The sequence below is a fragment of the Pyrgilauda ruficollis genome, unplaced genomic scaffold (assembly GCF_017590135.1).
Source record: "Pyrgilauda ruficollis isolate IOZ18807 unplaced genomic scaffold, ASM1759013v1 scaffold77, whole genome shotgun sequence".
Lineage (NCBI taxonomy): Eukaryota > Metazoa > Chordata > Aves > Passeriformes > Passeridae > Pyrgilauda > Pyrgilauda ruficollis.
In genome coordinates this window covers 2,421,398-2,448,735 of record NW_024529599.1, presented here as the reverse complement: position 1 = coordinate 2,448,735, position 27,338 = coordinate 2,421,398, and the positions used below count along the sequence as shown (strand labels likewise).

The 27,338-nt window shown below is 42.0% G+C and overlaps 1 protein-coding gene across 1 annotated transcript in view; it reads right to left on the bottom strand.

Annotated features, from left to right (window-relative positions):
* Window positions 1-485: 485 nt before the first annotated feature.
* Window positions 486-27,338, bottom strand: part of ABCC3 (ATP binding cassette subfamily C member 3) — a 47,409-nt gene continuing 20,556 nt past the window's right edge. The window contains exons 8-31 of the mRNA XM_041486633.1: window positions 24,762-24,980; window positions 22,497-22,674; window positions 21,585-21,746; window positions 20,476-20,568; window positions 18,965-19,168; window positions 17,582-17,728; window positions 17,099-17,186; window positions 16,244-16,310; window positions 14,537-14,663; window positions 14,056-14,232; window positions 13,045-13,212; window positions 12,137-12,320; window positions 11,126-11,231; window positions 10,293-10,446; window positions 8,689-8,896; window positions 7,603-7,913; window positions 6,673-6,872; window positions 6,448-6,574; window positions 5,420-5,521; window positions 4,323-4,469; window positions 3,237-3,395; window positions 2,699-2,865; window positions 1,548-1,742; window positions 486-909 (exon numbers count right to left, since the gene is read on the bottom strand). Coding sequence (XP_041342567.1) covers window positions 801-909; window positions 1,548-1,742; window positions 2,699-2,865; window positions 3,237-3,395; window positions 4,323-4,469; window positions 5,420-5,521; window positions 6,448-6,574; window positions 6,673-6,872; window positions 7,603-7,913; window positions 8,689-8,896; window positions 10,293-10,446; window positions 11,126-11,231; window positions 12,137-12,320; window positions 13,045-13,212; window positions 14,056-14,232; window positions 14,537-14,663; window positions 16,244-16,310; window positions 17,099-17,186; window positions 17,582-17,728; window positions 18,965-19,168; window positions 20,476-20,568; window positions 21,585-21,746; window positions 22,497-22,674; window positions 24,762-24,980 — 3,799 coding nt within the window. The 3' untranslated portion in view covers window positions 486-800. The remainder of the gene's footprint in view (window positions 910-1,547; window positions 1,743-2,698; window positions 2,866-3,236; window positions 3,396-4,322; window positions 4,470-5,419; window positions 5,522-6,447; window positions 6,575-6,672; window positions 6,873-7,602; window positions 7,914-8,688; window positions 8,897-10,292; window positions 10,447-11,125; window positions 11,232-12,136; window positions 12,321-13,044; window positions 13,213-14,055; window positions 14,233-14,536; window positions 14,664-16,243; window positions 16,311-17,098; window positions 17,187-17,581; window positions 17,729-18,964; window positions 19,169-20,475; window positions 20,569-21,584; window positions 21,747-22,496; window positions 22,675-24,761; window positions 24,981-27,338) is intronic.

Below are 27,338 nucleotides of genomic sequence, written 5' to 3'. Positions count from 1 at the left end.
GCAGATGATGATGATGATGAAGTGTTGAACAAGATAAACTAAATACACACCTGTCTCAGCATGCACGTTCAGCTTAAGTGAAGACTCACTCTTAGTGACTTCCTGCCCAAAGACATACAGCAAACTTCCAATACCTCTGGTCCAATCATGTCCCTGTGAGCTTGTGTGGTGTATACTGAACTAGAAAAATTCTGTGTAGTTAATGTTTTATATGAAGCCATTTGTAGGTTTAGCTTTAAATACATGTTGCTCCTTAGGCTGAAGAGTAATTTTATAATGCTGAAGTTGCCCTGGACAGGGATCCTAAAGGTCCCAGGACTCCCTTGTCCTGGGGGAAATATTGAAAGGAACAGGTTGGAAGCACTCAGAGATTACACAACATTTCACTGTTACTCAGCTGAGTCAGCTCAACTGGGCCTGTCTTTTCACTTCAAATCCTATGAATCCTTATGCAGAAAACACACAACTCAGGTGTATTTTGTACCATTAATATAATTTACTAATTACAAACCTGAATGCAGTACATAATTGTGCTGTGGTACATACATTTTCTTGGCAGAATATTTGTCATTCTCTGGGAAAAAAACCATGTAATAAAATACTTTATGTATATAGACATTATTTTAAAATGTAAAATTCACTTCCCGGTCCTTATAATTGTAAAATTCGTTGTTCACGTATCAAAAGTTGAGTCTACTACAAAAACTGTTTTGTAAATTACAGTACATTCACAAGTCACTTTTGTGGCAAGTCAGTAATATTAAAAAAACCACCAAACCAAAACCCAAGGGGTCTTCTCTTCATGCCAGTCCAGCATCTTTGGCCATACTGTAGAAAATACCTTTTGCTGCTATAAGGTTTGCAGGTTTGTCAAATTCAGCTATGGTCCCATTGTCTAGAACAAGAATCCTGTACAAAACAAAAGATGGCGTGGGGGGAAAGATGTGTCAGAAAATTCCTCACAAGGAATGTGGTACCTGTTTGTGTCACAAAGCAAAGTTCTCTAGTCTTTGCCTTGCTTTTGTTTTCCTCAATTATTTTCACATGTTAAAACACAACAGATGATAAACATTCTCCCTGAGCTGCTGCTTGACTACGAAAGTTACAGGATAGTCACTGGCTCCCAGGGGCAAGAGGAGGAAAAAAAAGCATCTGGAACTGAAACTGTAGTTCCAGAAAGCCAAGGAGAAAAAAGCTCATGAAGAATACTAATATATTTTCAAATAATTAAAACAGCATGCTGTTAGTGAAGAAGTTACAGCAGCTGCTGGTTTAACAAGGTTCCCTAAGCTTCCAGACAGTCTCAGGAGTGTCCCTGGGCAGTGTCCTCTGCACAGCTCTGGTTTCTGAATATAGAACCTGTTTCCTGTGCCAACAGAGGCAAAGTCAGGGCTGGAAATCCTGGGATTATATAGCACATCATTGCTCACACACTGCCCGACAAGAGAACCGGCGTTCATGTCTAGAGACAAACCAGACCCCTCCAAGTGCTGCTTCACATCCCCAGCAATCCCATGAGCCCGCCACGCGCCACTCAGAGATTTTACCTGGTGTAATCCATGATTGTGTTCAGCCTGTGTGCAATGGTCAGCACCGTGCAGTCCACAAACTGTGTCCGAATGGTCATCTGGATGAGGTCGTCTGTCTCCAGGTCGATGGCGGCCGTGGCTTCATCCAGGATCAGGATCCTGGTTTTGCGCAGGAGAGCTCTGGCCAGGCACACGAGCTGCCTCTGGCCAACACTGCAAGCACAGACAGCCTTTCACTGTCCCCAGCTCCCCACGGCTCACAGCCACTTGTGCTCAGCAGGTCACTCATCATGTTAGCCAAAAATCTTTTGCAAGCTGTCTGTTCTGTCAGCCCCACAGCTCACACTTGCAGGCTGCAGCACGCCTACACTAACAGTGAAAGGATCACTTACTGCCTGGCCCTGTGCTGGCAGAGCCACCAAATGTGCCTTTTATCACTGTGACAAAAGCCAGGGCAGCTAATGACAACGTTTCTGCCCAAGCTTTCAGAAACACTCACAGTTCTGGTAACACTGAGCATATGCAAACTTAGGAAAAAGAAAATGTTATAAGGCTGCAAGTCCTTTCTACCATAAAAAATAAAATATATACATATATCTGAGGAACCCAGACTTCCTCCCTCCCCTGCCATAAACATAGCCCAGACTCAGTCTCTGAGTGTCTGCAGCATGAGGAAGGAGCCGAACATTCATCACAGGCAATCTGGTGACACCACAGCCTCAATGAAGCGTATCAGAACATGGCATTTTATCTCCCCAGTCATGTCTTCATAGGCCTTTCAAACAGTAATGGAAAATAAACATTACTAAAGTGTCAGGCAGACAACTCTTACTCAGCACAGGCAGACAACTCTTACTCAGCACAGCAGTAATGTTATCATGGCATTTCCCTTCCTACCAAAATGTGTTTAAGGGGCTGCATGTCCCTAATATCCTGCCATCCTAAAACTTCTTTCTGACAAGATGGGATTTGGGTTTGGGAGAAGAATCAGATCATTTGCGGCAGAGGCAGAAGAGGAGGCAAATGTTTGAACATTGGTGGCTTTCTTGGAACAGAAGCAGGTGGCTGAATCATTTCAGATATGGCAGACCAATGTGCTCAGGTGTCACCCTGTCACTGTCACAGCGGAATGATAGTTCAGTGTATGTTCTAGTCAAGCCATTCCTTACCTGAGATTCTCTCCACCCTCTGAGCACTCATAGTCCAGCATGGATGGCTGACTGCTGACGAACCTCTTCAAGTGAGACAGTTCAAGTGCTTTCCATATTTCTTCATCTGAATACTTATTAAATGGATCCAGGTTCATCCTCAGTGTTCCAGAAAAGAGAACAGGATCCTGGATACAAAACCAATTTTCATTAGACAAGTGCTTTAGCTGTTTCAAGTACAGATACTATGGGCTGCTGCTTCGAGGTGTCTACTGCATTGCAGGTAGGCTACCTCTCAATCCCATCCTCTCTGAAAATACATTACATTATACAGTTCAAACTCAACTTTCAGCTCAAAATATGATTTATCCTAAATCCTTTTTTTATCACCCAGCTTATAAGGTGGCAGGATGGGACCAGTTAAAGTATAAATAGTTTGGTTTTTTTTGAAACCATTTTCTGAGTGTAACAAAACATTTTCCTCTTTGGATAAGCCATTATTTATGGTTTGTTAAGCTGCTAGAAAACAGTCCTTCATTGTGACACACAGAAACAGTACCTGAGGAATAATTGTTAGCCTTGATCGAAGGTCATGGAGACCAATTTCTGAAATTTTCACACCATCAATTTTAATTTCCCCTTTGACAGCTTCCAGGATCCTAAAGAGGCAGAGCGTCATGGAGGATTTCCCTGCACCAGTTCTGCCAACAATTCCAATCTACAACAAATTGCAGGTTTAACAACAAAGCACACGGTTAAGAAGAAAACAACACCCAACAAAAAACTCCCAAACAACCTTCCAAGATTCTTCTAAGAGGTTTGACTGAAGATCTGAATCTAAGAAAGAATATCCCATCCTTCCCTACAAACCCTGGGTACGCTGTGATATACTAACTGCCATTCCTGTAATTGGAATGATATTCCATATAAATATCACATGTTATGAATATAATGAATAACACAGGCCTAGAGCCATCCACATAACTTTGGGTGATTTGGGACAAGCACAGTAGGTCCAGTCACTCAAGCACAAGAAATAAAGGCTCTCTAAGGGCAACTCCTACTTCATGGTAAGCATGTGTATCTCCATGCCAGAAGGATGCTGTCATCCTGTCTGCTCAGAATACGGGCAATTCAATTTTTTAGCAACAGCCTGTTCAGGAAAGGACTTTCCCATGTTAATTATTCTGTCTCCAGCAGGCAAACCTCAGAACTTTCCATCGAAGCATGAAGAAATGAATCTCCCAGAATAAAGACAATTTCCTGATTAAGGAAGCAAAGAATGTCATTTCCTTCCATGCCAAAAATTTCACAGGGGAAGTCAAAGAGAAGAAAAAGCTGGAATTCCTTCTCCCATCTGCACTGCTTCAGAAAAGCATTTTTGTCACTGAATTTTTGTCACTTGCATTGGTACCTCCTACGTGGCATATGGGAGCCTGTTGCCAAATGAACTGTAAAGTCCAGAAAGGCCCATGCAATTCACTCTACTGCTTTCCAGCCAGGAGGATGCTGGCACATGGACAGCACAGGTGTCATTGCTGGCTCTTGCACTGGCATCAGTGTTCCTCTAGACCCTCTCTCTACTCCACCGTTGTCACTGGAGGCCCAGAGCAAAGTTCTAGCAGACATTCAGCTGGTAACTCACCTTCTCCCCACCGTGCACTTGGAGGTTTAGATCCTTCAGCACCAGATCTAGGCCCTTCCTGTACCTCACTGAATAATTCACAAACTCCAGGTCTCCCTTGGATGGCCAGTTTTCTGGGGGACTCTTGCCCTCAATGGTCCAGGGAGCCTGAGGAAAACAGAAGTCAGAAATGCCTCACATAGGTTTGAGAAAAAATAATTCAAGTTAAGATAAAAGCATTTTATCTGATAAATGAAATCTCCACAATCAAATAAATTTATAATAATGTGGAAAAAACATGGATAAGTATCCACCCATGTGTCTTTGTGGTGAAGTTAACAGGAAAAAACTCTGAGCACAGAGGGATGAATTCTTAATGGATATGAATACTTTCCCATCTTTAACAGAACACTGCCAGTTTTCTGCCAGCTCAAGCTGGTTTATAACACATATCACACATCTTGTCTAGCTACCTTTTTTGTTCCAGGTTAAATATTTGATCTCCAGTAATGAACCATTTACTGCAGCTCTCCTCCATTTCTTAATTCTTAGTATGCACACAGGACTAACAAACCAGTGTGTCCAGAGAGCAGCTTTCCTGGCACAGCTCCACCTGCCAGCTTCAGAAGTCTTTGGCAGCGAAGGCAGGCGATTGGATGATTTCCTGGATTAGCAGTACAGTGTTCCTAGAGATGTTTTCTCATGGGAGGTGAGGACTGATTAAGTTGATTAAATAGAAGTACTATTGAAAACATGTGTAAGGTCTGATTAATTGTACTGCAGCTCTGCTCATGAGCAGACCATGGCACCAGCCACACAGATGAGACTGTGCATCAAACACTTCAAACACAAAGGGACAAATATTCTGATGTGAAACTCATCTCCTGTGCTGTAGCCACTCACAGCAGCAGAAAATGCTAAGCACAGGCTGCATGACAACAATAATAATTTGGAGCCGTGATAGAATAAATTACAGTTCAGAGCATGACATTTGTTCAGGTTGAATGATAACTCTCAGAGCAGAAAGCATCTCTCAAGAGACTCAAGAAAGACCATGTAAATGTGTGCACTAAAATTTTCCTCTTGTTGCTGAGCATGCTCGACTCGTGGTAGCTGACCTCTGTTTCAGTTTCTGAATACTCTTTTATTCTTTCCACAGCCACAATATTGGTTTCAAGTTCAGAAGTCATTCGGACCATCCAATTCAGAGACAAGGTCACCTTGGAGAAGACAAGGAACAAAATATCACCCACAGAGGAACAACACATATAATAAAAAACCACACAACCAAAACAACCAAAACAAAGCTTCAAAACAAACAATCCCCCAACAAAACCAGAACAACCCCCCCATAAACAACAATCCCCCCAAAACAAACAAAAACCCAGCAAAAAAGCCACAGAAAAACCTAACTCCCAAAACCCCCAACAACAGCAGACACTGCTATTAAGACATAGATTCACATTAATGCTACAAATGAGATAATTACCTTTGCATTAAAGTTAATACAGTTACTGGGACAAGAAATATACAGATTATCAAGTGCTTACATGAAGAAAATTATGATGATGCTTCTGCTGATTCAACACTTGTCCCTCTCAAAAAAATTGGAAGGAAGTCATTCCCCAAAGCATGTGTTTCACTGGAAAACTGCTAACAGCAACTTTGCACACTCAGGGTATCTAAAATGCTTCTGGCAAGAGTGAGGCCATTAAATCTGCTACATTCTCCACAGCCTGAGTCACTACAGTTTGCCTTGTCTAATTATAAATCCTACTGATGTGCCTGTAATTACCTGGACACACCAATGTGCTGCACAGCAAGATTGATGCACAACACATCAAGCCACGCTGCTCGAAAGGTCTGTTCTTGATGTTCTGGCACTTCTGGGTCTCTCATGCACCACCCCTGAGGGTACTGGGGTGCAGCACAGCCTTGATGCTCCCAAAGGGCCCTGAGATCCTCCTTCATGTCAGCTTGCTGATGATTTCAGCACCCAGTGTGAATCTCTGTTTTCCAAACATCCCACTACTCATTTTAATTATTTCCTTATTAACTCCAGCTTTAGCAAGCACTTAGATTATTGCCAACACATCCACATCATCTACAGAAATGTACTCCCCCCCAATAAAGCTGTAACATGTACCTGTAACGCATAGGACACTGACAGTCCCACCAAGCCAGCATTCAGGCTGTTCCTACCAATCACAGCAAAAAGGGCAGCAAAAAGGACAATGCAGTTCCCCACAAACTCAACTCGGATGCCCAGCCACCTGGAAAGAACGCAGGGGTAAGCAGTATGGGAAAAGGTTGCTTGGGACCAATTCTGCAAACAAGGTTATCTAAGTGGAAACAAGAAATTATGTTTTACCTGTTTGACACGATGCCAGGATAATAACTCTTCTGATTTTCATCTACCTTCAAATCACTGATGTCCACGAAGGCCTTCACTCTCCTGTAGGCTCTGATGACACTGGCCCCTGACACAGTCTCTGAGAAGTGGGAGTAGATAGGGGATCTGCTCACAGACTCCAGGCGCTTCAGCTGGCGGGAGGTTGCCACATAGAATCGCTGCCATTTTTCACAGGAAATTGAAAGGTTCATTAAATACTTTAACTTTTTTAATTAACAGTGAAGAATTTCTTAGGTTAAGGATGCAAAGGAGATTGCTACTAATGCACTTCAACCTTCTAAAAGACTGTCTAAAATTAAGAAGAATATCAAGAAAGTTACCTTTACATCATTCCATGAAAGAGTATTGGGTAACTGCAATTTCTATAGACTGAAAGTTGAATTTATCTATGTTCCTTTACATTCAGTTAATATAATCTAGCAGAATGAATCCATTTGTAGGAGCCTCATTTTCCAAGAAAACAAATTGTGCATTTGCACCTCTATTATGAGGTCTCTATTTATAGTCTGTAAGATAAGCTTGATTATGGCTCAAAAATCAATAAAATTGATGCTTTCTATTTTCAACACTTTAATTCCTCACTACCTTGAAAACTTAGCAGTATGTCAAATATATCCACACTTTAATATATTGACATGCACTGCAGTGCTGGCTCTAGCAGTAAGCTTACTTTTTATTACTTAAAAGCTAAAGAAGTTTATGTCTATCTATTTTATGGCCACATCTTGCAGGACATTTCTTTTTTCTGAAAAATGTAAATAATGTTTCACTTATATAAACACATAGCTACTTCAAGTATTTCCATTTTACCCCCAAATCAATGTTGTTTTCCCTAAAAAGCAAAGGAATGGAATAATTGCAATAGCTGTCACACATTTTTCCAGTTACCTGAACAAAGAAGTAGAGAATTGCCAGTGGGACTATAACCACGGCGAAGAGCGGAGTGCTCGCTATGATAACGATCATGGTGGACAAGGAGGTGAAGAATGTCCCCAGGAACATGATGATGGTGGGTGGGATGACCTCATCGATGATGTAGATGTCCTTGGAAAAACGGTTGATGATGCGGCCAGTGGGGGTGGTGTCATAGAAGGACTGTGGGGTGTGGAATTTGTTCTCCAGCAGTGCAGCATGGAGGGTCCGGGCAGCATTGATGCCCCCCATGGCCAGGGTGAAGGAGCAGATCAGCACTAGGAGCCCTGGCAGGTGAGGAGCAGATGTGTTATCCCATGATGTCCATGATTCTCAGCTCCCTGACCCTTGGCAGCTCCTATTGTGTTCCAAGCTGGTTTTACCTTCCCTTTATTCCCTGCCCACCCTCCCTTCCTGTGCACATCAGCATTGCATCCACTGCTGCCTAAGGTACAGGAACATCCACAGGATTCACCATCTTCTCTATGGAAAACAGACACACAACCATCTTCCTGCTGTTTTCCACAATCCTCCACGATGTCCTAATGATACAACTTCATCCCAACCCTTCATCCCCTTCTGCACTGAAGTTTTCATGTTTTCTTTCCAACTTGCCTCTCTCAAGCTTCCATATCATCTGTTCAACCCCCTCAAGGGCTTCACAACAAAATTAGAAGTGTTGGGCTGAGCTCAGACTGTGTAGCTCCAGGTTACATGAGCTCCCTTGCTTAGGATAGGAGCTGGGGGCAATTTTCATAGAATCACAGAATGGTTTGGGTTGGAAGGGGCCTTTTAAGATCACCCAGTTCCAACCCCACCACCACTATCCCAGGCTGCTCAGAGCTCCATCCAACCTGGCCTTGGATACTTCCAGGGATGAGGAGGCCACAGCTTCTCTGGGCACCCTGTGCCAGGGCCTCACCTCCAGCACTGTAAATAATTTCTTCGTAATATGTAATCTAAACCTACCATCCTTTTGGACCACTAGCAACTACTGCCACGGCTTTCTGACCTAATAGCTCATCCCAAAACATTGGGGCACGTGATTTTACCTGCCCTCACCTTGCAAGAAGCCCAGGGCAGCGTAGACCCCAATCCTCATGGCTGTGTTGTGCTGAGTCCCATTCACTACCGGCTCGTTGGTCCAGTCACTGAGCCACACGTTGGCCCCGATGGCAGCAGCATTTTGACAGCAATATAGGAAACAGATCACCAAAGAAATGACAGGGCTGACAGCCTTCATGTACTGCCAGAACACTGTTAGCTTTACCTGCAAAATCACACACCAAAGCTGGTTTGTACAACCCACACAAGGAGGAGTTTAGAGAGAATTATGAGATAGAAAAATTCTTTGTGAGAGGAACTGCTGACAAAACTTTAACACATTCTGACACCAGCCTAACTCAAAACTGCCCGAACTCCTAAACACCACAGAGAAAGGTGCATCTGCCTGAGATCCCTGTCAGGATGATGGCTTTCAAAACAAGTCAGAAACCTCTCTGAAATACTCTTCTCCTCCATGTTGAGGATCAGTATTTCGTTACTTTTGTGGGGTTTTAGTTTTTGAGACTATGTCAGTGAGCGGGGGGGAAAGGAAAGAAAGAAGCCAGATCAAATAGCAGCAAAAGATGGGTAATCAGAATAGGAGCCAAGATTTTCAGGAAATAGAAGCAACTTGGCAGGAGTATCGTACTCAAGACAACTTTAAATGGCCTATTTAAGGAAAAGTGTTGAACATTCCTCCACTCTGTGTCTTCAGAGCAATTTAAATGAGGTACCAAGTGCTAATGCAATCCACCAAGAACATAAACAGATGATGTTTATGGCAAGAAGTAAAGGTGATGTCTCTAAGGTAGTGCAAAAAGGCAGAGAAGCAAAAAGAGACAGAGACTCAGGACAAAACTCAGTCCTTAGAAAAAAGTGTAAGGAGGAATAATTAAAAGAACAAGTGTTGTTGATTAGTGACTTTGAAGGCTAAAATAATCCACAGAAAAAGCAGGTCTGTGCCATGGACCATGTACATCAGACTAAACAGGACACAGTGAGCCTTCTGAAGTGGAGGGAAGGGGCTTTTTTTTAACCAAACCTCCCTGCTCCTCTTCCATCTGCTGCTCCTTTCTGTTCCAATCTTTTCTTTCTTCTTGTTCCCATTCCTCTCCCTGGCCCTACTCAGGAGGAATACAGCCCCTTTGTGTACCTACAAGCACAAAGTGCTCTGTACTTGGTTTGGCAGGTATTCAGGCAGAACAGCCTCACTGGCACCCAGAGGCAGCTGGTTCGTGTAACCCAGTGCTGCAGCTGGACTCAGCAGCAGCCAAACAGTTTAAAAACCAACAGTCCTGAAAGCTCTGTGAGACAAAGGCAGGGCTGATGGAATGCAGAGCTCTGCAGTACTGGGTGACTGTGGAGGGAACTGGAAGAGATTATTTTTCCTTTTTTTTGTTCTCCTAAGTATATAGGGCTAGCTAGGTGCCAAAATCACTGCCAAAATCCCTAATCTGAATGACCAGTGGCCACCAGATTAATTCCTAAAGCTTGCAGTTTTGATTTATACACATATTTAACAGAACTGGATCTAATGTTAAAATAAAGGTGGTTTATTTATTTTTTTTTTTAAAACAGAAAAAAAAAAAGGTAGAAAAGGGGAGGGGGGAATCAAACCATACCGTGCCTGTTTCAGTGGTTTCGGCCTGAATAAGTTTCTCATTAGCACTTTTTCTTGGAAGAGGAGGCTCTGCTGGCTTCTTCTCACAGACTCTTCGTTTCGTTGACATTTTGTTGGGACGTTCTCCTCCCTCAGAAGACACTACACTAAGTTGCCTAGTTAAAACAAAAGAGTCATTAGGAGAAAAGGGCATATTGTGGCAGTGCTAAGGCAAGGCTGGGGTGTAGTGAATTGGATTTATTTATTCCCAGCTCTTCCACTAAGTTCCCATGCCAGCCTCACTCACAGCTGTGGATGCTTCTTCTACCTCTCTGCATGTTCAGGGATGCCACAAATACAGGATCTAAGAAAGGCTGTGGCAGAGCCTGAGCTCTTTAGGAAAGGCCTTTAGAGGCTTCATGGCAAGGCAGACATTTCAAACTGAACTCTGAGCTTCTCTGTTTTCGTACCAGCAGCAGCTGGACAGCACCTATGGGTATGATTATAAAGACCCTCAAAGATTTTCAAGGCTCCCAATGGAAAAGTGCAATGCAAGTAGTTTATTTTTCACACATCTGGCAGCAGTTCACCATTGTGTGGGTAAATACACACAGTGGTGTTACCCCAGAACTAGAGAGATGCTTTTAGAAATTAGGTCAGTCCAGACTGAAAAGAAGACTGAAGGAAAAGATGTTCGATCTTGTGTGTTCACATTTATTTTTAAAAGGATACTAAACCAATTTGAGAAGAAATTGAGGAAACTGAAGCCCAGATGGAGAAGCAGAATGTGATTGACATCTGAAAGATGTTTTTTACCCCAGACACAGACTAGAAAAACAAGGACCTCCTGTTTACCTAAGAAACTGTTTGCGGACCTCGTTTGTCACGGGCTCGTTATCAGCCAGGTCTGTGTGAATGCTCAGGGTGTCTTCAGCCAGCAGCACTTCTTCCTCCTCCAGCACTGCAAGACAAGATCACACCTCAATTTTCTGCCACAGGAGAGCAGAGAGAAAGGTGGCTATACAAAGGAAGAGTCATGAAAACAAAACCCCGCCAGGAAAATGATAGTGCATAAGCTCCCCCCTAGCTTTGTGTATATCCCTTCTGCGCATCACTTCTAACAAAACTGCAAAGATCTTGTGAGGCAGGTTGGCTGCCAAATGCATTTATATCACACCCCTTTAACCCATCAGAATGGCAGGCTATTGCCTGTGTTAAGAGTTGGTTCTAGCTAAATTAGCTTATTGGGCACATTCTAGGCATGAGCCCGGGCTGGGGGCGTCACATCAGGAGTCCCGCAAGCCTCTGCCCTGGCTGGGAGGTGACCTGCATGCTGCTCTGCCAGGCTGGAGAGCAGAGGTGCTGTATTAACAGAGCGTGGGAACACTATCACACAGGGGAAACATCTACCAGAATGCTTTTATCTTGCATCATTTTGTCAGAATCAAACCAAGCTGAAAAGCAATCCAAGATTAAAATGTCATTTGGACTTTGCTACACGAAAAATACATACAAAGAGCAAACACATGAGACTCTGGGTAGCCCCTTTGATAGCAAGCCCAGTTTATTCTTGGCTATTCTTGTGTCTTCTTGCTGAGCTTGACCTTTCTAATTGTAAAATAAATTTCCAAGTTTAAAATAATTTCTAAGACAAGAATGGCTTTCTTCTAGGACAAACCACAGAAAATTTTGAAAGAAATTTGTGAAAAGATTTCTCAGTAATACAGACCTGACCACAGACAATAATTGTCATGGTAGTACAGAAAGGCAAATGCCATGAAGAACCAGGAGACACTTTACAGAGAAAATATCTGTAATCTTGTTGACAGAAGAAGATATGTTTTAAGAAAAAAAATAATACTGTACATGTTGGTTCATCCTCTTCAATGTCTTCATCCAGTGCATAATTCCGGAGGAATTCTGCAAAGGCCTTGTTTTGGTTCAGAAGCTCTTGGTAGGATCCCATTTCAGAGATTTTGCCATCTACCAGGACAATTATATGGTCTACCTGAGGTAGGAAGCTAATGCCGTGGGTAACCAGGATTCGGGTCTGGATAGTGAAAAGGAAAAAAACCACATATCCTTCATTTGCACTGTGGGGACTGACAGTACTCAGCAAGCCAAATACATTTTTGGGACAGGGAATGAATTATTGTGTCAAGGTGAAATTCCCAGTGAAATAACACTGTCCACATTAGGCAAATCAGCTTGGCATGATGTACATGAACTCGCTTTGCTCCTACTGCTGACAAAAACAAAGAGGAGAGTAAACACACTGAACTATCATTCCCTCCTTCCCTTATGATGATTTTCTTTGCGGCCCTTCCCTTTTGAGCTTCAAGATGGTCTGAGAGGATGGCAGCAGGAGTGGAAGGTGCAGCAAAGCCACTGCAGTTTGGGTTGTTGTTGCCAAAGTCCTGTGTAACATCCATATTTGGTGCAGCTTCCTGGCTGCGCTGTCGCCAAGAAACAACAATTACCACCACCGGCCTGTGCATGTTCCAGCACACGCCTTGTTTTTTGGAGATCTCATAGAGGAGGGATTTTAAAAGACAGGGGGGGTTTCTGCCTCTACACGTTCTGACCAGACCACAGTGTTTCTGGACATGTGTGAGCAGCGTTTTGCCACAGCCTGGGCTGTGAGGAAAGGTACCCACGTTTCCAGCTACACACAGAATTTCAGGAACGAGCTGTCACGCCGGCCTGGGTGGTGAAACAGCTTCCGTGTTCCTGAGTTTGTGTGTGCTTTTAAGAGGATCTAAACCCCAGCTTACTTTTCCCTTCAGGACCCCATTTGGGCCAATGACTTTGTCGAAGATGTGCTTGGCCACGTGTGAGTCCACGGCAGACAGGGGATCATCCAGCAGGAAAATATCTGAGCTGCTGTACACGGCACGGGCCAGGCTCACACGCTGCCGCTGCCCCCCTGACAGGTTGATGCCCTAGATGGAGACAGGAGATAACAAAATATGTCACACAAAAGCTCTGACTTCTCATGGTTCCCACCCAGCCCAGCACTCAGGTGCTAAACTGAAACATGAGATGCTGGAGAGAATAACCCACCCAGAGACAGGCACAGAATGCCTCTAGATTTGCCTGTTCACTGCCAAACTTTCCACTCACCCAGCAAACTGGAGATGCAGTAAGTCTCTTTTTAATAAGCTCCTAAAGGGAGCTGTTAAAACACAAAACTATAAAAAGCAAAACTGTCAACCAGGATGTAAAATGCAAATTTCAAAGCAGGGCTGTGGCACCTGGAACATCTTCCACATATTTCCTTTTACACACAAATCCTCATCTCCACACCACTTCATTGACATCTAGCTCAAACTCAGTGGCCTATGAAAAAATATCTTTGTTGGTAAACACAGATGTATATGTTTCTCATTAAAATGTGTTAAGGGATGATCATATTTTTTTTTCACTTGAAGCACAACCATCTGTTCTCTCCCTTTTTATCCCTACAGGAAAAGGAAGGCCTTCAGTGATTCTAGACAGATGCACCTTTACAATTAATGACAAATAGAGGGTACTCTGATTTTCCAGGGCTGGATTTTAATTCTGCACCACAATACACACACAAACCTTAAGTTAAGAAAACGTTCAGGTCAAGTGCTTTCCAGACAACTGCCCTGCATGTTTTGGTGTTGATTGTAGCAGGGATGCCATTGTGAAGATCAAGTCAAATGAAGTGCTGATTTTACAGTATTCTCTCCTTAGCTAGAGCAGAAATCACCAGGCAGGTCCGACTTGGAAAAAAAAAAAAATCGACCTAAAAAAATTACCTTCTCTCCTATCTCAGTTTGATCTCCTCCTGGCAGCACTTCTAGATCAGTTTTTAAAGCACAGGCCTCCAGGGCATCTTGGTATTTTTCCTCATTAGGAGCTTGGCCAAACAAAATGTTATCTTTCAGCGTGGCATTCTGGATCCAGGCTTGTTGAGGCACATAAGCAACAGAACCCTAAAAAAAGGGGAGAGAGAGAAAATCTCTGACTCATAAAAAGCAGGAATTCATGATCTGAGTAACATCTTCAACATGTATATGGGTCCTATACTTTCACATTACATGTATATGTGTGCTAAGTGCTCGTGTATCATTGATCAAATCAGGAAAGTAACTCCAGATAAAAACTCAAACATGCAGACAAGCTGCCAGAGGAGCAACCAGAATTCCCTCTGGAGCCTGAGGTGCATTCTAAGCAAGGGCAGGCATAAGCAGCACATTTCCCTACCATCATTAAATGGTTTCATAAAAAAACACCAACCTTCACAGCCACTTCTCCTTCCAGCTTTTCCATCTCACCCAGGAGAGCAGACACCAGAGAAGACTTCCCACAGCCAACATGGCCAACAATGGCAACCAAAGAACCGCTCGGGATCAACATATTTATACTGTGGAGGAAATAGACTGGAAATTAATTGAACATTAGTTTACTAAAGACATCAGGTTTCTTTAATCCAGGGCTGCAATACAGTCACAGCCTGACTGGATATAATAAGCAAAGCTTGGTCACTGGTTTTCTCCTCCCTTTCTTGCACACAATCAACTGTAACCAGAATTTGAGAAGCAAATGAAAACCCAGCATATTTATCTTGCTGGTTGCTAAAGCAGCAGGATTGTTAACAAGCCTTCTAAGACTCTTTGCTGTGTTGTATCACTCCATCAGCAAGTCAAATTGAGTTAATAAGCATTTTGAAAACAGACAATCTTCCAGAAGTATTTTGGAGCTCGCTTTTAAAACCAAAAGCAAATGTACAAAAGTAGTGAGTGAATACATCCCATCTAAAAATGTTCAAACCACTTTACAACTGTATTTCCTGTGCTGGTAAATAGGATTCACAATGATACAAGAAAACCAGGACTTCCCCAATTAAAGTCCTTTACTGTTTTCCCCACTGTGTTCTTAAAGGTACTACTTTAGGCCCTGAAGGTGAACTGATACAAAAATGACTGACAAAGAGACACAGACTCTTTGCTGCCAAAGTGCTTTTCACTAGTGAAATCAAGCCAAACTTCTATTTACATATATATGTGGTATTCACATGCCCTCTGAACAGAGAGAGATTTAGCTTTCTCAGGCTCTCCTGAGAGAAGCTGTGAGAGAAGCAGAGAAAGAAATGAACAAAACAATTCTTATCTCTGCATGCTGCTCCTGTTGTTTTGCACATGTGGAATGTTTTGGAAGATCATTTACCTAAAAGAATTTGGTAATTAGATTCTGCTGAGGATTGTTTTGTTTCCTTGGCCAATCACTCAAAGCTGTGTCCTGACTGGCAGGAGACAGTCACAAGTTTTCTTTAGTATTCTTTGTAGTATGTAATTTAGTATAGTATAGTAGCTCTCTAATATAGTTGTAATGTAATATAGTATAGTTTTAATAAAGCGAGTGTTCAGCATTCCGAAGCCTTGGGGTTAGATGCCAATCATTTCCCTGGTCAGGGGTAACCCTGATATTACTATATATATATATCCTGATGCATAACAGAAGGTATGTATGCTTCCAGGCAAATTTTGTTTCTGTTCATTCAAATAGGCAAATGCACAAAACATTCACCCCCACAGTCTGAAGATGGCCTTTCCACTGCCACAGAGATGAATTGGCCACGAGCCTTGTCAAGGAACAGACCACTACTGCTGGCACACCTAGGTCCAAACACAGACATCTCAACTGTCCCCAAAATCCATCAGATCAATTTGATCTATATAATGGTTCAGTTAAAAAATGCCTATTTGATGAATTTGTGGAGCCTGTTTTTCAATAGGCAACTATTTTATGCTGGTTGCTGTGGAGCTAAAGCCTTACAGCCCTGTTCTATAAAGATTAAGGACCATGAGGCATGAGTTCCACGTTTTAAAGGCGAAGAGATGCTGACATGTGATGCATAGTTTTTACCAGACACCTTTCAAACAGGCCTCCTAAGAGCCAGAGACCAGGTAGATATTGCATTGCAACTGCACAAAGAAATCTTACTCTTTCAGCGCTGGCTTAAGCTCCTTTCCCCAGCTGAATGTCGCATTCCTTACACTGATGGCAATGCCTGTGTGGCAAAAACACAACAACAGAGGGGCACAAAACGTGTTAGTCACAACAGCACAACTGAGAACAGGCTGACAGAGGGATCTTTATTTACACACACTGCACTTCCCTTTTCTGTTGGCATGGGAAGTACAGGCTCATGCCTGTGGGTCGCGTGACAGGCTTCTTCAGAGTGAAAATAACTGACTGTCACTTCAGCTATAGACTGTGACCTGACAGATCAGGGAGCTGAAAGGATGCCCTGCTTCACCCTGCCCAGGTGGGGCTGCTCCCAACATGTGCTGTTCAGCATCATCACAAATTTACTTCAGAAACTCTTTTCAAATCAGTAGGAGATCACTGCATGCTGTTTACTTTATCAGATTAACTTTGACACTCTGCAGCTTTTTGCTTGCCACACCTGGCTTGCTCAACTGTTTGGGGCTTCTTCTGTTTTGAACAGAATCAAAACTGTTCACAAAGTTCTTGAGCATTTGTGCAGTGTGAAAGGTTGCAAAGTCGTGCTGTCTGTAGTCAGCAGATGCACTCCATGTTCAGTGCTGTTAGCATCCAGTACATTGCAGATGCAAACTCAGGCCCAACCAGCTCAGAAATATGACCAGAAACTTTTCTAATTTCCACACAGCCTAAACACCAAACACTTTTCAGAACAGCAGCTTCTTCCTTTTTTTTTTTTTTAACCCAAGATTACCATTATTATTTTCTTTTTGGCTTTTTTTAATACTCAACCAGTCCAATAGAGATAAGTCTGCTGCATTCGCATAGTTAGAAAAATATCAACATCTTTACCTGGTGCAATCACTTTTGTTTCCACACAATTTGGATTAAGTTCATCATGACTCAGGAACTGCTGAATTCTCTTTAGGGAAACGCTTGTCTAGGAAAATAATGTGGCATTATTTCATCATTCTTTTAATGAGGACTTAATGCTCTTACTACTGAAAAAGAAAGCATGCACAATGCCTTGAGCTTCCTCCCATGGGCTTCCTGAACAGTGAGTCATTCTTCCCCTGCAATGAGTCTTATGCTGAGATTCAAGCTTTTAACTGTGAAATTTTTCACACCAAGCTGAGTTTATCTGAGCAAAGCAAAATTCACACAAGCTCACTCAGAAGACGTCAGGCTTTCCAATGCAGGACAGCAGGAAAGAAAGGATATTAAAAGGAAAAGCAGCTAACAGGCAGATGCAAGGATCTCTGCATTACAGAAATCAAGGATATGTTCTTTCAGTTCAAGTTTTTCAGAACAACCTGTGCTTCAGGCCCTCCTTACCTGTGCAATGTTGCTAATGACTTGTGGAAGCATATTGAGGGGAAACTTCAAGATATTAAACAAGGACAGGGAGACAAAAGCCTTTTCTGCATCCAGGATATTCTTCTCATCCACAGAGACATACACAGCAAATGTTGTCAGTGCTACCTGAAAGCCAGAAAGGGAGTTTACTGCGAGATGTCTGGTATATTCTGACATTTTAAAAGCACTCAATCCTGACAGGCATCTTGGAAATAAAGTACCAGCCACAGAACTGGGAAAATTCCTTGTTTCTGACCTTTTCAACAGCTTTCAAAATGTCAAGTCCTATGGACAAGCAGGTACAGAAAAAGGGCACACAGAATAAAAGACCTGTAAGGTTTCTAGTGGCTACATTCAGTTGAACTAAGAGTTTCAAGAGCTGAACTCCAGGACTTGCGTAAATGAAAAGGAAAAGCTGTTATCGGGTTGTGGTTTCTTCCAGCTCCACCCAAGCAAATTTTCCAATTGTAAACTGCAGGCTAAGCAAACAAGATTCACTAATCAGTAAAGAAGGAAGTGAAATCCAAGTTATTTGCTGGCTTGCTGTATGACAGGGGCCATTCACTGTGGAAGGATCATCCTGTGCAGCAAACTCATGCAGGAATGATCTGAACAGCCTCAAAAATGAGCAGGAACAGGAATGTGCACTAAAGGAGGTGTAATGACTTTGAGGAAATACAAAAGGGGCAGAACCTCCAGGCTGTTCAGATCATTCCTGCAGGGCTGGGCCTTAGATCTCAAGAAAAGTTGGCTGGGAACAGTTTTGACCATGGACTTATCTGAATGGTTTTATTCACCAAAACCCTTTCTGCAAAAGGGATCACAGTCCAGTGAAGTAGAAAATAGAGGAAAAGACAAAATTGAGGAAAATGCATTTCAGAGTTGGTAACATTATCATTTGGGTTTCAGTTTTCATCATTTTTGAGCTGTAGAATAATTTTAACAACTCCCTCTCTCACTAAAACAAGCAGAGCACTGCAACACGAAGGCAGAAATGAGAGCTAAAGACAGACATTGTCCTGACTGACTCAATTAAAATTTCTTTTGCTATTTTGCTATTCAGAGATTTCTCCAAGGTTTCAAATTCTAGTTTTAATTTGTTATGGGAAATACTTTGAAGTGTTTTGAAATTCTCCTGTGACAGCTATTCCCAGCTTTCACTGGCAGGCTTTATCACAAAATACTTTAATACTGATTAACAAAAGGGCTCTCAAGAACAGGGAACTCTGTATCAAAGCATGTGAATAATTTCTTCAAAAACTTTACATTTTATTTCTATGTACATTAGCAAGCAGAAAGCCTCAGGCTTATCCTTCAAGGGTGCACTTATACAGCTTAGAGAGCCATGCAAATTTAATTTACCAGGAAGGGTGCGCTGATCCAGGCAAAGGTGGACACAGAGTTGAGATAGGCAGATTTTTTCAAAACTCTCAGCTCATTCTTCCGTATCTCCAGGACCTTTTCTGAAAAGGATGGTTCCCAAGCATAGAGCTTCAGCACCTTGATGCCACCCAGGATCTCGTTCATTAATTTAATGCGGGAGTCTTTGTATCGCATTTGCTCCACCTGGGTTATCGGTAAACACAGGAGACAGAGTCACAGCCAGGACCACAGGAGAGTTTTCAACATATGTCTCACAGCTGTGGTGGCCCTCAGGCTATTTCTGGAGAGGATGCAAAAGGTAATTACAGAAAGCCAGACTGTTATCAGCTTATTGTGCGAGTTAAAGTCTACCTCCAGAGACACAAAAAATCAAAGGAAATGCCTGGAAAGCAGAGTACAAAAGCTTTCCACTCATTTTAACTCCTAAGAGCTACATTTTTAAACCATCTTAAAGAAAGATTCAGCCACTTCACAAAAATACTACCCTACAATTTCTTTTGATTTCTTCAGATTTTTTTTCTTCCTTGTTTGCACATTTTATTTCTTATCCCTTGAAAATTGTGGCTACTTCTAGGGTTTTTTTTCCTATGTATTAAAATACAGTGTTTCATTCAGTTATTAAAATAAAAACAAACATTCCTGCTCAAATTTATAGACAAAATTCACACACATATGCACAGGAAGTTATGCATCTCATAATGGGCAAGGGAGAAAAGGAATGTTACTACTAACGTGTCAGCATCCAAGAGATTTAAAAAGCCTGTATGTCTCTTTAAGGTATATAATAGTAAGGCTGTGCTTAAAAGTCTTAATTTATATCCAACTCTTACCTTTTTTTACACCAACAGATTGACTTTTAATTTCTTTTTTAATCTTCTGAACAGTCTGATAGGCTGCATAGCACAAGCCAATTATTAGATTTTTTCCTAGCACAAAGCCAGAGGGCACTGTTATATTGGTATTTTTTCAGCTTTTCCTGACTAGAGAGAACTAAGACTACAAAGAAAGGAATAAAAGATCATTTTCCCTTAAGATAATAAATGAAATTTGGCCCAGCTAAGTAGCAGTGAACATTAACACTGGTTTTTAGCATAAAACTCAAACTGTCAGGTTTTAGCTGCCACCTCTGAAAACATTCATTTGCAGCTTAAAGAACAGTATTTATTTGCCTTTCTCTAGATACTCCTAGAGGAAGATACCAGGTGAAGGGATATGGAGACAAAGAAACCTCTTGCTAATCCCAGAAGCTGCTTGCTCTAGAGGTATGAAAAAGCAACTGGCTCAATGACAGAAGGCTTCTTTCCCTTAAATTGCATTCAATTCACTATGGAAAAAGTATCTAAGACAATACAGTTATTAAATATATCAGTACATTCTTACTCATAAGTAAATTATTGCAAATGGCATCTTATTAACAACCCCAGATGTCTTCATTTCTCACAGCACAGCTGCCAACTCATGTAGTGTTACCTTCTCTGCTTCTGCCTTACCTGGAATGCTCTGGTTTTTATTGCTATTGCAGAGTTAAATGGGATAAGTAAGACCATCACAGCAACTCCAGCCAGCACAGAAGGCCCTAAAGTCTTGATTTAAAAAGAAAGAGTAAGTTGTTGTACCCAAGTGTTCCCTACAGTTGGCACTAAAACAACAGTACATGATAGAAACAGAAATCAATGTTGACAAGTTGAACTTATCCCAGTGAAGTGTTGTGATTCCACAGAGCAACTGTGAAGAGGAGACAGAAAAATAGGACAGGAACCACTCTGAATAATAATGATGATGATGATAATAATAATAACAATAATAAAAATAATTATTGTTGTTGTTGTTGTTGTATCAGTGATAGGAATTTTTCTCTGAAATTTTTCTCTGACCAAGGGAAATGTAGTTACAGAATTAACCCAGTACCCTCAGTGTGAATACAAGCATACAAACTGCTGGCTACCAGAGCTCAGCTTCCAGCACAGCAGTAACTCAGTGCTGCTGCAATTTAATGGCTTTTGAGTTGAAATCAATATCGTTAAGTTTGTGCCACTGTTTTATGCGGTAAAAGACATTAATTGCACAGAAACAAGTCTGAAACCCAGTGCTCAACCTGAACCTGGAATAAGCCTGAAACAATGTCACAATGCAGCGAATGAAAAATTATGGTCATTTCAGACGAGATTTGTCTCACACTGACTTGCACAAAACTTCTGTATGTAGCAGGATATAATCTCTACACGTAACATTTCCTACGTTTGGAAAGGTTTTTGTTTGGTTTGGTCTCTAAACCACTTCCCTCAAGCTCTCATTTGTATCAACTACTGGAAACAAGAGTCCAAGACTGAGCCCATCAAACTGGAGTAAGGACAGGGGAAAGACAAAGGAAACATTCTGTTTCAAATGCCCATCTGGCCTCTCTGCTGAACAAAATAACTGAGACACTAAGTGAGGGTGTACAGAACCCTTTTACTACAGGACAGAACATTTAAAGTTGGTAAAAAATGCAGTGGCAGGTCAAAGTGACAAAAAAAATAAAAAAAAAAACAAAAGGAAAAAGAAAAGGCCTGCACATCATTTAGATGAATTGTGAATAAAATTGTGATGATGTCCGTACCTGCCAGAGGAAATACAAAGCTAGAAATATCTGGAGTGGTGCAGACCACACCATGTTCAGGAAAGTCATCAGGTCCATGAAACGCTGGGCATCCACTGACATCAGGTTGACAATTTCTCCAACAGTAGATGAGCGCTTTGCTGAGTTTGTGATCGCTAAGGACTGACAAGGGAGAGAGCTTCAATGCATTCACAGTCTTGATACACATGGAGAACAATTCCTCAATTATTCGCAAAACGACACTGTCCAAGAATGTGCGTCTCCAAAAATAATAAAATAGTAATTCACTGACATCCATTCCTGATCTCCAAGGAACAAGAGCTCATGAAAGGGTTTTGCTTGTGATCACCTCCAGCTCAAGCAGGGCGTAGCAATCTGAAGAAAACCTTGTAGGATCTGATCCACTCACAGCACAAACATGCTCTTCTCCTAGATCCCTCTTCCAAACCACAGAATGGTTTGAGTGGAAAGGGAATTTAAAGTTCCAGTCCCTCTTCAATGGGCAGGGACAGCTTCCACTATCCCAGGCTGCTCCAAGCCCCATCCAACCTGGCCTTAGACACTTCCAGGGATGGGGCAACCATAGCTCCTCTGGGCACCCTGTGCCAGGCCCTCTCCAGCCTCACATGAAAGAATTTCTTCCTTACATCTAACCCAAGCCTCTCCTCTTCCTGTGTTTAAAGTGAACCAGTACTGGTATGTCTAGTAACCTACCAGAACACCCATATTACAATACTGCTCACTGCAAAATTCTGTAAAGCATTAAAGGACTCCTAAAAACTGAGCAAACCTCCAATCTTTTATATTCCAGGCTACTCCTCTCCAACATGCCTAACCTTCCCTAAATATGTGAGAACTGAGCACACTTGCCTGGCTGGTGTTCCAGCCCACAAAATTAGCTTCCAGCCTTACCTTTCGGTATATCACCCCAGTGATCCCAGTCCTTAGCCTCATCCCAGTAACAAAGCAGTACTGGAAGTGCTGGTGAAGGAAGAGTGTCTGCAGCACAGCACAGATAAACATCAGAGCTGCAATCGAATATCCCCACCAGGCTGGGGCATCTTTGTTCTTAATGAAGCCGATTAATACACTGTCAGCAGAGTAGGGAAAGGAAAAGGAAAAAGAAACAAAAATTTAAAAACCATGCATCAAATTTAATGGGACATAACACAGCTTCTCCCAGTTACAGCATCCTGCCACATCCTCTCCCTAACCACAAAAAGCAAACAGCTCTCTAGGACATAGGCTGAGTTATGATTTCACTCAAACAACATTGCAAAGATCCAACAGCAAAACCTGCAGCTCTGCCAGTGACAACGTCTATTTGTAAATGAGCCTGAAAATAAAATATGAAGAGAAGCTCTTGGTTTCCCCTGAGATTCAGGGTTTAAACACACAGCGCACTGTCTGAGCTCTGTTAGGCAGGGCCCCAGGGCAAGAGGTGAATGATAGGACAGAGTAAGGCAGTGCAGCAGGGCAGGCTAAACCAGCTTCTTACCCAAATCCTCTTCAAGCAGCCTGAGTGCTTCTGCCTGGGGTGTTTTCCCACAAAAAAAAAAAAAAAAAAAAAAAAAAAAAAAAAAAAAAAAAAAAAAAGCTAAATTAAAAGACATCCTCCTGGATGGATGCATAAAGACACCTTCACTCCTACGGGTTTTTTGGAAAAATAGTACCATTAAGCTGGCTATAGCATCTTTTATTGATAAGTCCTTTTTTACTTCTCACAGCTGCTCTCATTGCCAGAACACTGGCACACAGCAAACAAGCAGAGTGACATATGGCAATGTCCAGTGCTCTCAAAAATCACACTTGTGATTTCAGCCTACTGACCAGAATACTGAACTGTCACAATATATGGGAAAAAGAGATTTGGCTCCATAGTTCAAACAATCAGCAGGAGAAAAATGGACCTGGAAACTACAAATCAGGCAACCAAAGCTCTGTAGTAGAAGCATGAGGTTGCTACATCTTTCTTCCTCCAGTCCAGAAAAACCTTATTTCTGCACTGCTCCATTCATTCATGCTGCAAAAGGGAACAGCTCCAGGAAAATGTCTTCTGGGTAGTCCCAGGGATTCACCAATGTTTTTAGAAACACAAAACTATCTTACATGCAGTTTGCCAGACAGCCACAGCTTTTTCATCTTCCCTTACCATCAGAAGAGCATTTTCCCAGACTGCAGGAATTTAGACTTGAGAAGAAATTCACCATAATATGCCTTGAGATATCATTGAAATGTATTCAGGAATTCATACAAATCTGAGAAATTCTCAGAATAAGTTACACTTAATGTGTTCTCAGGAGGCAGCCAGCAGCCTCCTTTTCAGCAGGGGCTCCAGGAGAAGACAGACTGTCAGCTATTAAATGTCACCAAACTTGGTCAGACTCTCTTTTTAGCAAATTTCTGGGTATATCACAAACCACCCACAGAACAACACGATCTCAGAGTTATTTTTAAGAGATACTCAAATAGGAGCAGAGCCTTCTCTTCTCCCTTTCCCTACATCCAGCTGTGACCTCCACCTAAATTCCATTCCTCTCTCATGCATTAATAGGACTATGTGCTTTTCCATTAATAATTGTTAGGTAGAAATGCTGGTAATTCCACTATTGCTTTCTTCCTAGCTAATGATTATCTGGCAAATTCCTCACTTTAAGAAAAATACTAATAAAGAAAAAAATGTGGGGATTGTGCAAATTCCTTTATGGATCAGGCTGAGCAACTGCCCCCCCAGAGATGGGAGGCAGAGGTGCTCCTCATACAAAGAGAATTTGAGGACAGACCACTTCTCTCATTACCTCTTTCTGAGGATATCAGATCTCCAGAGACCACTGGGTCCAACCAGCACTGCTTCACTTTGGTTTCACAGCTAATCCTTTAGAAATGGGGAGAAATTGCTCTGGACTGAATCACAGAGCAACAGGTAATTTGTAAGTCAAAGCTGCCCACGGTGGTGGGAGATTTACAAATGGGGCATTCTAGTGAAGCTTGTCCAATTTACAGCTGAGTCCACAACAAAGTACTCATGTGTCATGGCATTGCAGAGGGAAGGTGAGGCAGCATACACATGTGGCACTGTGAGGGAAACTAACTCTTCATTTCAAAAACAAATGCCCTGTGCCAAAGCCAAGCATCCATAGGGATCACACATAGAAACTACTCACAGAGTAAACAGACCTTAATAGCCGAGGGTTGACAAAAGAGAGTAGGTCTTGGATCAACTTGAAGAAGGAGCCAATTAAGAAGTATGGCCCAAAGGTCCTCAACAAAGCCTTGAGAAAGGAAGGTTTCCTATTGTGCTTTTTGTCTCTGATCAGGACTTCTGCCTCCTCTGAGCCGCCACCAACATGATTCTGCACATGGTTTGATTTCCTCATGTATGACACATCCTCTTTCCTAGGGAAACAAAACAAGTGACAGGAGACAACTGACAATGAGAATGGCACTGTCTGTGTGAATAGCACTGTGGGAACACCCCAAAGTCTCCACCCTCCTCTACTCTGCTACTGAGCAACAGCAAGACTTCCAATACCATCAAGGTATTATCAGGATCAGCCACTCTTGTGCAATTGAGTCTTGCTTTCTTTTCTTTTTTTTTTTCTGTAGTACTTATGGGGTGCAATCCACAGGCCACAAAATCAATCACCATGAGATGAGAATGTGGCCCAAAGGAGGAAGAGAAGAAGGCTGGACAGAATTTAACTTCCTTAGAGGACTGAACTTCCTTAGAGGATAGAATTGACTTTGGATCTCCAATTTCTCGTATAGGAATCCTCAAAGAAGTGGATGGACATCCCACACAAGGCACCCTCACCTACTCCTTCTGAACCTGTGTTTGCTGTTCAATCAGTAGTTGTGCTAAACCTGTACCCTTATTGATCACACAGCTGCTTCCAGAGAAGCAGAATGAATCCCCCTGGGGAGACAGGCACTGCAGCAGGCACAGCACTCTCAAAATACAATGTTTTGCATTTCTGGAAACTTGAAATTGAGTAGAAACCACAGCACCTTCAAAGCTGGGCCATCTGCAAGATCTGGACCACAGCTGCTCAGATTCTCCCAGAAGAGAAATGCTGGGTTTAGGTACCTAAATTTTACTCAGTTGACAATGAAGGCATTTAAACCCTGTTTATCTGCAACCATTTTTTTTTAACCATTGGACTCAATAAATGTAGGGGTTTTTCCCATCTTTAATGATTCCAGGATTCTATGATTCCTTTTGTACTTTTTGCCTCTCTCCCACTGCCAAATAAGCTAACAAAAGTGACTCTTTCACGTACTCTTTTAGACTGACTGATGAAATTTGGCCCAACATGACCAAACTGCTTTCCAGGGCTCCAGGAAAGTTTTGTAGAAGCCCGTTTGGGGTTTAGGTGCCTCACTTCTGTTGCCCATCAACAAAGGGTATGGTCTGGGAAATTATTTCCTCCATGAATTGCTCTCAAACATCAGCCTGGCACCTCTTCTACCAGGAAATATCAAATTGCTGTTGTTTCCTGGGGGCTATGGGACTAGCAAAAAAATTCCTGAATGCCAGACAGGAAAGTTAAGTCCAGGTGGAACAGGGAGAAGGAAATTAATCTGGGGCACATAAGCTTTACAAGAAAAAAAAAACAGATGGAAAAGACACCCTAGAAACAGTGAATATTTACCAGAAGGCATCTGAAAAATAGCTTGTAAGTACTAACAAGTGAGGTTGAATTTACGATTTTTCATAAAGACCGTGCAGATTTTTTTGAGCTGGCTAGCTGCAGAGTCCAATAATTCCAACAGCCTGTGAGCATTCACTGTGATCACTGAATGTGATCACAGTGCTAACAGTCCACATGTATAAACTTGTCCACATCCTCTCAGAAAAAGCCATTTGCAAATGCCAATGTCTTTGCAATAAAGCTAGAGGGCAGGGGGAGAACCTAAAGCAGTCAATTTATTTTTTCCCCCCCAGACAAGGACAAACAGCGTTGTCTTTGTCTTCCAGATCAAACCTGGAGAGTTTATGAGAAAAGCCTTGTTTTTCTGGCAACCAGACTGTTAAACTCATTGAAGGATTTGAAGAAGCAAGACTACTTGCCCCTGACTTTGTGCTATTAAATATGTTTATTACACTGAGCTAATAGCAAAGCAATGGTTCTCTTGCAGCTAAGAGCCCCAAAGGCAGAAAATGCACTTTTAGTGTTTATTAGCTGTAGTTAGGTGAGGTCAGGTTTTCAGCAGTGTGTGGGACTGCTCACACCCAGCTTTTCATCAAAGCAAAGAGCATGTGTCTGGTGGCCATTATTTATAGCATGGAAGATAATAGGTACTGATTTATCTCATGGGAAAACACAGTTTCTCCCTGGTGCTGATACGGCCCTACATCTTCAATAAGTCTTCATAAGAACAGTCTCTAAAATCAGAAGCTAACTAAAAATGAGGGAAAATGCATTCCAACTCTCTCTTTTCCATCCAGCATAGCTCTATCTCAGAAGAAACTGCATTTATCAGTAAAGTGAGTGAGTAGAAACTTCAGCCATATAAGCAAAGAGAACAAAAGCAAGGAAAAATACTCTGTGTGTTTTATTATCTATAGTAACATTTTAAATCCATTCTGGTCTCTCCCGTAACTCGCAAAAAACAAATGAATTTTTAGCAATTATTTAACAGTAACTCACAAGACAGCAGTGAAGCAAAAAAGGTTTGGGAACAACAGAAATGTGATAATCATTACCACAAAACAAATTTAAAGCTTTAGCTATGTCAGAGCTGCAAGTGATT